Genomic DNA, 13,068 nt, shown 5'->3' on the forward strand with positions numbered 1-13,068 from the left:
CAATTGCAATGTACTAATATAAGAACAATATATGGATTTACTCACAATATCTCCAAGACACATGGACATTGTTGAAAACAGACACAATTCAGCTATTTGGAGAATATGTCATTCTTTACTCTCTCTTTCCATACAGATAGATTTCTAAATTATTTTATTTTATGAATTTTTCTGATTAACACATTCTTGTTCTTGCTTCTAACTTGTCAGCATTCTTCTTTTTTAAAATTACAGCCCTCTTCCTCCAGAAAGCCCTCATAGTGACATACACAGCCTATAATTATTTAAGGTTTAAAAATGTCTTCAAACTGGCAGGACTGTATACTTAATTGTACACGGGAAGCCTCAGGCATCTGGCACCTTCTCTCTAGCTTGCCGTGTTCTCTTCCACTGCTAACCAGGGGTCATCAGGATGAAAACTTGCATAGGCCATATTTATATTTCAAGGATTACCTATTTGTCTCTGGCCTGAGGGGAAGGGTTGATCCAGATTTTTACCAAATACTCCGAGTGTCTAGCACACTTTGTTGCACTGTGTAGTATTTGACGAAGGTGAAACTGATAGCCTTTCACATGGAGTAGAGCCATGCAATCTCTTCTAAGCCTTTACTACTAAAGGAATTGGAGGTCATTAATCCCTTTCTTATGGCTTATTTCCCCAGGTTCTGTTTTTGTCTTTCGGCACTTCCACAAGTTTTCAGTCTAAAAGGTTAATTGCCCCTTTCTTTTATTGCTTTATTTCAGACATCCAGAAAACATAACACACAAGATTTTGTTTTTAATTTGAAGACAATACAAATAATAATGCTTAAAAAAATGTTGCTAGTAATCAACCACCTTATCCATGGAGAATATCATCTTGATTTTTGGAGTAGAATCAGTTAGCTCTCTGAATGTCTATCTCCTTTATACTGATTTGGGGCCGTCTTTGAGTTACTGCAATACCCATTGACAGCTTTACCAAACAAGTGAATATTTTCACCCCAGAGAAGAGGTCTGTCACTGCCCTTGAAACAGAAACAGACTTGCAGACAACCTTGCAATGGCTCATTTGTCCTTCTGCTGTGTGTCTTGTGTATGTTTGTATGTGAATCTGTAACAGCATTTACAGAAATATGGTGACCTGATGCTCAGATCAATAGATGAAGGAATGATGGGTAATATTGTAATATCAACATTTTACTTACTCTTCAGTAAATAGCTTGCTATTAGTTGAAATAAGGAATTGTTTGATTTTGAAAACATCACAGATGGAACCAGTCCTTGGCAAGCTTCTCACATAGACCGTTTTCTTCTAGGGCTGCTCTCTATTATATATATTACATATAATATTATCTATATATATAATATATATTATATACGTATATATTATATATATGTATATTATATATATATATATTTCTTCACCTCCAGCCTCTTCAGAGGACTCGTCATGGGGGCCCCTGGCCACTCTGAGCTTGCAATGTACTCTGTGGAACTTCCTGTTGAGCCAGCACTCCCAGTAAGGGGCTTTCTTCTTCAAATTCCTTTCTCTAAAAACACTTTTGTGTTGGCAACAGCAGTCTCCCCAGGCATTGCTGACCTCAGGTAACTTGCTGAGGTGGGGGAGCTTGCTTTTGCAGGCATTCCTACTTCCTTCCTAGTGCCATTCTCCACCGCATTAAGTCTTCTTCTCTTTCTTTCCTTCCCAGGGAGGTTGTTTGGCTTCTCAAAGAAGGTGGCTGTCATTATTGCCGAGTATCTTCAAGAAGCACGCTCTGCTGTGTGAGCCCCACCAGGGGTGTGCGTGTCCCATGGCTGGCATTAGTAGCTTTCATTCCCTTTGGCTGGCAAGGGAGTGATCTCACCATTACAGCTCTCAGGCAATTGCAGTCTGGTTTTGTTTTTTTTTTTTTTTTTGTTTTTTTTTTTTTTTTTTTTTTTTTTTTTTTTTTTTTTTTTTTTTTTGTTGTTTGTTTGTTTGTTTGTTTGAGACAGAGTCTCGCTCTGTCACCCAGGTTGGAGTGCAGTGGCGTGATCTCGGCTCACTGCAGCCTCTGCCTCCTGGGTTCAAGCAATTCTCCTGCCTCAGCCACCTGAGTAGCTGGAACTACAGGTGTGTGCCACCACACCTGGCTAATTTTTGTAGTTTTAGTAGAGACAGGGTTTCACCATGTTGGCCAGGACGGTCTGGATCTCCTGACCTCGTAATCCGCCTGCCTCACCTCCCAAAGTGCTGGGATTACAGGTGTGAGCCACTGTGCCTGGCCTGGATTTTCTTTAGTAGGAGCAGGAGATTCTGAAAGGTCTACAACAATTAAAATATTTAAGACACAAAGAAATGGCCTTTATTAGCCAAATAAATAACATTTTGAGTTGCCTGTAGTGGTATGGTTTGGTAACCTCAGGTCAAAATACAAACTGAATTCACAATAGGGGTCAATATATATCTCTTTACTTCCTGAGAAGAATTAGAGTATCTACACATTTAAAAGTACAGTGAGAACAATTAAGATATATTAGGGAGAATAACGTGAAGAAGTTTCATAAATTACCTTATTTTGAAAGGTAGATTTGAAATGTCAACAAAAACTAAACTTTCCTAGGGGACATAATAGAAAGAAAAGATAAACAGCACTAGGGAAGAAGTTATTCAATAGTCGTGTAAACCAGGGGTCCCAACCCCTGGGGCACAGACCAGTACTGGTCCATGGCCTGTGAGGAAAAAGGCTGCACAGCAGGAGGCGAGCAGCAGGTGAGGGAGCAAAGCTTCATCTGTATTGACAGCCACTCCCCATCAGTGGCATCTCACCGCTTGAGCACCACCTCCTGTCAAATCAGTGGCAGCATTAGATTCTCGTAGGAGCAGGAACCTATGAGAGGGATCTAGCTGCACACTCCTTATGAGAATCGAATGCCTGATTCTACATTATGGTGATTGTATCATTGTTTCATTATATATTACAATGTAATAATCATAGAAATAAAGGGCACAATTAATGTAATACACTTGAATCATCCTGAAACCATCCCCCCACCCCTGGTCCATGGAAAAATTGTCTTCCACAAAACCGGTCCCTCATGTCAAAAAGGTTGGAGCCCTCTAGTCTAAACCATGTGGTCAGAAGGTATTCCATATGTGGGGTATGGAAGATTAGAGGTTGGGAAGTGATTTAAGCAGCCTTTGCTCTCAGATGAGATTTATTGCAAATTGTTGTTATATATATATATATATATGATTTTAGTTTTATTGTTCAGTGTTATAAACAGTCAGACTTCTAATTTAAGTTTTATAAGTCATAGCTTCAAACTTTCTTCTAGGTCTAAAAATTGGAATATCACAGTCATTTCTCCTTCCTGTTGAGTAGGATTTTGCCACCTTGGTTTTTTGTTTGTTTGTTTTTGTTTTTTATACTTTAAGTTCTAGGGTACATGTGCACAACATGCAGGTTTGTTACATGTGTATACATGTGCCGTGTTGGTTTGCTGCACCCATTAACTCATCATTTACATTAGGTATTTCTCCTAATTCTATCCCTCCCCCACCCCCCAACCCCACCACAGGCCCCGGTGTGTGATGTTCCCCGCCCTGTGTCCAAGTGTTCTCATTGTTGAGTTCCCACCTATGAGTGAGAACATGCGGCGTTTGGTTTTCTGTCCTTGTGATAGTTTGCTCAGAATGATGGTCTCCAGATTCATCCATGTCCCTACAAAGGACATGAACTCATCCTTTTTTATGGCTGCATAGTATTCCATGGTATATATGTGCCACATTTTCTTAATCCAGTCTATCATTGATGGACATTTGGGTTGGTTCCAAGTCTTTGTATTGTGAATAGTGCCACAATAAACATACGTGTGCATGTGTCTTTATAGTAGCATGGTTTATAATACTTTGGGTATATACCCAGTAATGGGATCGCTGGTTCAAATGGTATTTCTAGTTCTAGATCCTTGAGGAATCACCACACTGTCTTCCACAGTGGTTGAACTAGTTTATAGTCCCACCAACAGTGTAAAAGTGTTCCTATTTCTCCACATTCTCTCCAGCACCTGTTGTTTCCTGACTTTTTAATGATGGCCATTCTAACTGGTGTGAGATGGTATCTCATTGTGGTTTTGATTTGCATTTCTCTGATGACCAGTGGTGATGAGCATTTTTTCATGTGTCTGTTAGCTGCATAAATATCTTCTTTTGAAAAGCATCTGTTCATATCCTTTGTCCACTTTTTGATGGGGTTGTTTGATTTTTTCATGTAAATTTGTTTAAGTTCTTTGTAGATTCTGGATATTAGCCCTTTGTCAGAGGGGTAGATTGCAAAAATTTTCTCCAATTCTGTAGGTGGTCTGTTCACTCTGACAGTAGTTTCTTTTACTGTGCAGAAGCTCTTCAGTTTAATTAGATTCCATTTGTCTACTTTGGCTTTTGTTGCCATTGCTTTTGGTGTTTTACTCATGAAGTCTTTGCCCATGCCTATGTCCTGAATGGTATTGCCTAAGTTTTCTTCTAGGGTTTTTATGGTTTTAGGTCTAACATTTAAGTCTTTAATCCATCTTGAATTAAATTTTGTAAAAGGTGTAAGGAAGGGATCCAGTTTCAGCTTTCTACATATGGCTAGCCAGTTTTCCCAGCACCATTTATTAAATAGGGAATCCTTTCCCCATTTCTTGTTTTTGCCACATTTGTCAAAGATCAGATGGTTGTAAATGTGTAGTGTTATTTCTGAGCCTCTATTCTGTTCCATTGGTCTATCTCTCTGTTTTGGTACCAGTACCATGTTGTTTTGGTTACTGTAGCCTTGTAGTATACTTTGAAGTCAGATAGTATACTTTGAAGTCAGGTAGCATGATGCCTCCAGCTTTGTTCTTTTTGCTTAGGGTTGTCTTGGCAATGTGAGCTCTTTTTTGGTTCCGTATGAACTTTAAAGTAGTTTTTTCCAATTCTATGAAGAAAGTCATTGGTAGCTTGATGGAGATGGCATTGAATCTATAAATTACCTTGGGCAGTATGGCCATTTTCACGATATTGATTCTTCCTATCCATGAGCATTGGAATGTTCTTCCATTTGTTTGTGTCCTCTTTTATTTCATTGAGCAGTGGTTTGTAGTTCTCCTTGAAGAGGTCCTTCACATCCCTCGTAAGTTGGATTCCTAGGTATTTTATTCTCTTTGTAGCAATTGTGAATGGGAGTTCACTCATGATTTGGCTGTTTGTTTGTTATTGGTGTATAAGAATGCTTGTGATTTTTGCACATTGATTTTTGTATCCTGAGGCTTTGCTGAAATTGCTTATCAGCTTAAGGAGATTTTTGGCTGAGACGATGGGGTTTTCTAAATATACAATCATGTCATCTGCAAACAAGGACAATTTGACTTCCTCTTTTCCTAATTGAATACCCTTTATTTCTTTCCCTTGCCTGATTGCCCTGGCCAGAACTTCCAACAATATGTTGAATAGGAGTGATGAGAGAGAGCATCCCTGTCTTGTGCCAGTTTTCAAAGGGAATGCTTCCAGTCATTGCCCATTCAGTATGATACCGGCTTTGGGTTTGTCATAAATAGCTCTCATTATTTTGAGATACATTCTATCAATACCTAGTTTATTGAGAGATTTTAGCATGAAGGGCTGTTGAATTTTGTTGAAGGCATTTTCTGCATCTATTGAGATAATCATGTGGTTTTTGTTTTGGTTCTGTTTATGTGATGGATTACTTTTATTGATTTGTGTATGTTGAACCAGCCTCGCATCGGAGGGATGAAGCCCATTTGATCATGGTGGATAAGCTTTTTGATGTGCTGCTGGATTAGGTTTGCCAGTATTTTATTGAGGATTTTTGTATCGATGTTCATCAGGGATATTGGTCTAAAATTGTCCTTTTTTGTTGTGTCTCTGCCAGGCTTTGGTGTCCAGATGATGCTGGCCTCATAAAATGAATTAGGGTGGATTCCCTCTTTTTCTGTTCACTGGAATAGTTTCAGAAGGAATGGTACCAGCTCCTCTTTGTACCTCTGGTAGAATTTGGCTGTGAATCCATCTGGTCCTGGAATTTTTTTGGTTAGTAGGCTATTAATTATTGCCTCAATTTCAGTGCCTGCTATCGGTCTGTTCAGTGATCCAACTTCTTCCTGGTTTAGTCTTGGAAGGTGTATGTGTCCAGGAATTTATCCATTTCTTCTGGATTTTCTAGTTTATTTGCATAGAGGTATTTATAGTATTCTCTGATGGTAGTTTGTATTTCTGTGGGATCAGTGGTGATATCCCCTTTATCATTTTTTATTGTGTCTATTATATTCTTCTCTCTTTTCTTCTTTATTATTCTTGCTAGCGGTCTATCAATTTTGTTGATCTTTTCAAAAAACCAGCTCCTGGATTCATTGATTTTTTGAAGGGTTTTTTGTGTTTCTATCTCCTTGACTTCTGCTCTGATCTTAGTTATTTCTTGCCTTCTGATAGCTTTTGAATTTGTTTGCTCTTGCTTCTCCAGTTCTTTTAATTATGATGTTAGGATGTCGATTTTAGATCATTCCTGCTTTCTCTTGTGGGCATTTATTGCTATAAATTTCCCTCTACACACTGATTTAAAAATGTCCCAGAGATTCTGGTACGTGGTGTCTTTGTTCTCATTGGTTTCAAAGAACATCTTTATTTCTGCCTTCATTTCGTGATTTACCCAGTAGTCATTCAGGAGCAGGTTGTTCAGTTTCCATGTAGTTGAGCGGTTTTGAGTGAGTTTCTTAATCCTGAGTTCTAATTTGATTGCACTGTGGTCTGAGAGACAGTTTGTTGTGATTTCTGTTATTTTACATTTGCTGAGGAGTGCTTTACTTCCAACTATGTGGTCAATTTTGGAATAAGTGTGATGTGGTGCTGAGAAGAATGTGTGTTCTGTTGATTTGGGGTGGAGAGTTCTGTAGATGTCTATTAGTTCTGCTTGGTGCAGAGCTGAGTTCAAGTCCTGGATATCCTTGTTAACTTTCTGTCTTGTTCATCTAATATTGACAATGGGGTGTTAAAGTCTCCCATTATTATTGTGTGGGAGTCTAAGTCTCTTTGTAGGTCTCTAAGGACTTGCTTTATGAGTCCTTAGACTCATAAAGGTGCTCCTGTATTGGGTGCATATATATTTAGGATATTTAGCTCTTCTTGTTGAATTGATCACTTTACCATTATGTAATGGCCTTCTTTGTCTCTTTTCATCTTTGTTGGTTTAAAGTCTGTTTTATGAGAGACTGGGATTGCAACCCCCGATTTTTTTTTGTTTTCCGTTTGTTTGGTAGATCTTCCTCCATCTCTTTATTTTGAGCCTATGTGTGTCTCTGCATGTGAGATGGGTCTCCTGAATACAGCACACTGATGGGTCTTGACTCTTTATCCAGTTTGCCAGTCTGTGTCTTTTAATTGGGGCATTTAGCCCATTTACATTTAAGGTTAATATTGTTATGTGTGAATTTGATCCTGTCATTATGCTGTTAGCTGGTTATTTTGCCCATTAGTTGATGCAGTTTCTTCCTAGCATTGATGGTCTTTACAATTTGGCATGTTTTAGCAATGGCTGGTACCGGTTCTTCCTTTCCATGTTTAGTGCTTCCTTCATGAGCTCTTGTAAGGCAGGCCTGGTGGTGACAAAATCTGTCAGCGTTTGCTTGTCTGTAAAGGATTTTATTTCTCCTTCATTTATGAAGCTTAGTTTGGCTGGGTATGAAATTCTGGGTTGAAAATTCTTTTCTTTAAGAATGTTGAATATTGACCCCCACTCTCTTCTGGCTTTTAGTGTGTCTGCCGAGAGATCCACTGTTAGTCTGATGGGCTTCCCTTTGTGGGTCTCTGGCTGCCCTTAGCATTTTTTCCTTCATTTCAACCTTGGTGAATCTGACAATTATGTGTCTTGGGGTTGCTTTTCTTGAGGAATATCTTTATGGTGTTCTCTGTATTTCCTGAATTTGAATGTTGGCCTGCCTTGCGAGGTTAGGGGAGTTCTGGATAATATCCTGAAGAGTGTTTTCCATTTTGGTTCCATTCTCCCCGTCACTTTCAGGTATGCCAATCAAACATAGATTTGGTCTTTTCACATAGTCCCATATTTCTTGGAGGCTTTGTTCACTTCTTTTTACTAATTTTTCTCTAAACTTCTCTTCTTACTTCATTTGATTTAATTTGACCTTCAATCACTGACACCCTTTCTTCCAGTTGATTGAATCAGCTACTGAAGCTTGTGCATGTGTCACGTAGTTCTCGTGCCATGGTTTTCAGCTCCATCAGGTCATTTAAGGTCTTCTCTACACTGTTTATTCTAGTTAGCCATTCCTCTAATCTTTTTTCAAGGCTTTTAGCTTCCTTATGATGGGTTCGAATATCCTCCTTTCATTTGGAGAAGTTTGTTAATACCGACTTTCTGAAGCCTACCTCTGTCAGCTCATCAAAGTCATTCTCCGTCCTGCTTTGTTCCATTGCTGGTGAGGAGCTGCGATCCTTTGGAGAAGAAGGGGCACTCTGGTTTTTAGAATTTTCAGCTTTTCTGCTGTGGTTTCTCCCCATCTTTGTGGTTTTATCTACCTTTGGTCTTTGATGATGGTGACCTACATATGGAGTTTTGGTGTGGATGCCCTTTTTGTTGATGTTGATGCAATTATTTTCTGTTTGTTAGTTTTTCTTCTAACAGTCAGGTCCCTCAGCTGCAGATCTGTTAGAGTTTGTTGGAGGTCCATCCAGTCCCTGTTTCCCTGGGTATCACCAGCAGAGGCTGCAGAACAGCAAATATTGCTGCCTGATCCTTCCTCTGGAAGCTTTGTCTCAGAGGGGTACCTGGCTGTATGAGGTGTCAGTCAGCCCCTACTGGGAGGTGTCTCCAAGTTAGTCTACATCGGGGTCAGGGACCCACTTGAGGGGGTGGCCCGTCCATTCTCAGAGCTCAAACAACGTGCTGGGAGAACCACTGCTCTCTTCAGAGCTATCAGACAGGGACGTTTAAGTCTGCAGAAGTTTCTGCTGCCTTTTGTTCAGCTATGCCCTGCCCCCAGAGGTGGAGTCTACAGAGGCAGGTGGGCCTCATTGAGCTGTGGTGGGGTCTACCTAGTTTGAACTTCCCCACTGCTTTGTTTACCTACTCAAGCCTCAGCAATGGCAGACGTCCCTCCCCCAGCCAGGCTTGCCACCTTGCAGTTCGATCTCAGACTAGCAGTGAGCAAGGCTCTGTGGGCATTGGATCCATTGATCCAAGCATGGGATATAATCTCCTGGTGTGCCGTTTGCTAAGACCATTGGAAAAGCACAATATTTGGGCAGGAGTAACCCGATTTTCCCGGTGCAGTCTGTCACGGCTTCCCTTGGCTAGGAAAAGGAAATCCCCTGACCCCTTGCACTTCCTGGGTGATGCGATGCCCCACTCTGCTTCAGCTCACCCTCCATGGGCTGCACCCACTGTCCAACCAGTTCCAGTGAGATGAACCGGGTACCTCAGTTGGAAATGCAGAAATCACCTGTCTTCTGCATCGATCACGTTGGGAGATGCAGGCCAGAGCTGTTCCTATTTGGCCATCTTGGACATACTCTCTTTTTTTTTTTGAGGCAGGGTTGCATCTGTTGTCCAGGATGGAGTACAGTAGCATGATCATGGCTCACTGCAATCTCCACCTCTTGGGCTCTAGTGATCCTCTCACCTCAGTCTCCTGAGAAACTGGGACTACAGGCACACATCACCATGCCCAGCTAATTTCTGTATTGTTATTATTTTTAAATAGAGATGAGGTCTTACCGTGTTGCCCAGGCTGGTCTCAAACTCCTGAGCTCAAGTGACCTGGCTGCGTTGGCCTCCCAAAGGGCTTGGATTATAGGCCTTAGCCACTGCACCCAGCTTTGCCATAATTTTTATGACTTAACATCATGGTGAGCTTTATTTTTTGATAAGTTTCTTGTCTCATCATAGATATGGAATATTTTACATGGATTATAAGTCAAGAAAAATGATAATTTTCCTGTAGTCTGAAATTTTATTTTTCTTATTAAGATGAAAATTTACGTTTTAAATAACTACAGTATTTTAATGACCTTACAATGCATTTTTTACTTATTTGCTCATTAATTTGATAAATATTATTGGGGGCCTACTTTACATCAGAGCCCTGCTAGGTGGTGGGGCAGGAATAGAAATGTATTAAGGTAAAGACTGATTTTTTTTCTGAGTGTCTGTATGAATCTTAACAAAAATATAAACAAGCATGCTTGAATAATAACCAAAATATCAAACTAAGTAATAGACAAAACAACTCCCTATCTCTTCTTAACTCTCAGAAGCCATCTGGATTTCTCACCTTATTGGATGAAGAAAGTCAAATGATTTGGTCAGTGGAATCAAATTTTCCAAAAAAGCTACAAAGTCTCCTAGAATCCTCAAACACAAATGCGGTGTACTCCCCCATGAAGGATGGGAATGGGAATGTTGCCCGCAAAGACCACAGTACAGCCTTCACCATCATGCACTACGCAGGAAGGGTAAGTGGCCAGAACTGCATAATTTTTCATGTGCACTAATGATCAAAGGTCCTTGGGACAAGCTCTAGAGTTATTGATATTTTAAGGTGTGTTATTTGGATAAATGGAAGCTGGACGAACAACCCACAACATGTACTTTTCTAAGTGATTTTCTTTTAGCCTGATGAGGAATTAACATCTTCAGAATGATGACACATGCTGTGTGGGCCTTCTCATAATGTTTCTAGAATTATAACTTTATATGAGCAAAGGATCCCTGGGTTTAATACAAAGAGCTCTGCTATAAACTTTGGAATATTATACATAATACAGATGAACATTGGACATCTGAGTTTTCTTACCTTGAATATAGTTTTTAGTATTAAAGTATTTTTTATTAAAGCATGTCAACTTAAGGAAGAAAGAAAGCCACTCTCTCAGATCTTTCCCAATTCTCTAACCAGGTTTGTAAAACATGCTTCTTACTTCAACACCTTCAAGGACTTCCTCTTACTTGTATAAAAATGATCATTCTCCTTAGTCCAGGCTAATATCAGGTTTCTCCAAGCTGATCATAATTTTTTTTCCATATCTTACCTGTCAGAACTCCCCTGTGCAAGATCTCTGTTAGGTTATTTTTCTAATCCACTCACTGTTTCTGCATTTTCAGCCTCCTTTAAACTCCTTTACATTAAGCTTGATATATGCTGTCTTCTTAACAAGATCAAATTTTATCCAACTTTCAGTATTAAATCCATGTTCCTTTATCCTCAGTCCAAATCCCAGCTGTAGTTAGTGTCTTCCGCTTTTGCATGTACAGCTCTCTGTCTCCTACTCTTACTCCTTTGACCCCACTTAGTACAGATGGTGTGCTAGAGGGTAAAATCTCTCACTGCTGTCTTACAGTGTATTTCAGTTCATTTTGACCAGTGTTTCCAGACTCTGCCTTATGCCAAAGAAGGGGCATTTGAGAATCAAAGATGAGCAAAGCCTATTCCTTGCCTTCAAATATCTCAGCTTCGAATAGGGAAAGGCAAATGAACAAATATTAATATGAATAATGTATTACATTGATATAATAATATCAACAAATGTGTATATTACAATAGGGAAGGAAGCAATTCGTGGCTTAAAAAATGTGTAGATGCTTTCCAAACCCAGACCTTCAAGGGTGATTGAGAGCTCACTAATTATAAAAGAGAAGGGGGACATTCTCGTAAAGACATAGAATTTTGATTCAGGATTCAGTTGTATAGGACAGAATCCACTCTGCCTATTTAAGTAGAAAATAATATAGTTTGAGAAAATTATCGTTGGGAGACTCTAAGTTGAACTTTCAGGAATGACATTAAAAGCACACCACAGAACAGAGTTACTAAGAGAGGTTACAGCCTTATCTTAGGTCAGGAAGCCTCTAGCCAAATTAAGAAGCTGCTGATACAGTTACTGTTACTGCTCCCACCTGCACAAGTGGCGTGTGCAAACCTTAGCACTCAACATCAAAGGAGTGAGGGACTAGACCTGGAGATTCCCACTGCAAGGGAAAATCATCTTCATGGAGGCTCACAAGGTAACACAGCAGAAGCAGCAGCAGCGTGGTTCTCACTACATCTACTTCTGAGTCTTGTGCCATCACAACAGACTGGTGGAAGCTAAAGAGCAACTGGATCCCAGTGCAAGGCTATGTGGAAGGCAGGCTTCTCCTTTTCAGCCTCGGCGGTACAGGCAGCAACCAGGGTGGATGGGCAATGCCATTCCAACACAGCACCTACCTAGTATTTGGGAAGTTGTGTCAGAAGTTCAGTTCAGGGTAGAAAGGGCGGTAGGTGACATGTCTAAAAAGATTGGGTTAGGCCAAATCATTAGTAAATATGCATGTACAACCAAGGGCTTTGTCCTCTTGACACTGTTAACTCATGAAGTATTTTTAGACAAAGTATGAAGATGAAGCAATAAAAACAAAAAAGCAGAGGGCCTGATACAGAAGATATTGGTATCATAGAAACCAAGGGAAAGGAAGAAAAGGGGTCAATAGGAAATGCACCTGGGTGATGTGGTAGTTAGGCTAAAGAGGAGCTTTGAGAGGCATTAGAGTGGCACGGTCTCAGAAGAAGGCTGGGGTGGTGAGTGGCTCGTCGGAAGGAAATCCATGGAGGATTTTATATGTATATGAAATGTATATGTATATATATGTATACTATATATATATAAAACATATTTATATATACAAATATAAATATATGTATATATTTATCTATTATATACAGACAAATATATGTATATATTTATCTATTATATACACAAACAAATGTATATATTTATATATATACAAACATAAATATATTATATATTTATATATTATATATACAAACATATATGTATACATTCGTATATTACATTTACACATAAATACATGTATACATTCGTATATTACATATACACATATAAATACATGTATACATTCGTATATTACATATACACATATAAATATAATTATATACACATATAAATGTGTATATTTATTGTATACACATATAAATATGTGTATATTTATTGTATACACATATATACACATATATACACATATAAATGTATATATTTATTATATATACAAATACAAA

General features: G+C 39.2%; 1 protein-coding gene across 1 annotated transcript in view; it reads left to right on the forward strand.

Moving 5' to 3' along the window:
* The window catches only part of MYO16 (myosin XVI), a 607,071-nt gene that overhangs the window by 405,843 nt on the left and 188,160 nt on the right, over window positions 1-13,068 (forward strand). The window contains exon 26 of the mRNA XM_058438173.1: window positions 10,268-10,468. Within this exon, the coding sequence (XP_058294156.1) occupies window positions 10,268-10,468 (201 nt within the window). The remainder of the gene's footprint in view (window positions 1-10,267; window positions 10,469-13,068) is intronic.

Source organism: Hylobates moloch, unplaced genomic scaffold (genome assembly GCF_009828535.3).
Source record: "Hylobates moloch isolate HMO894 unplaced genomic scaffold, HMol_V3 SCAFFOLD_4, whole genome shotgun sequence".
Lineage (NCBI taxonomy): Eukaryota > Metazoa > Chordata > Mammalia > Primates > Hylobatidae > Hylobates > Hylobates moloch.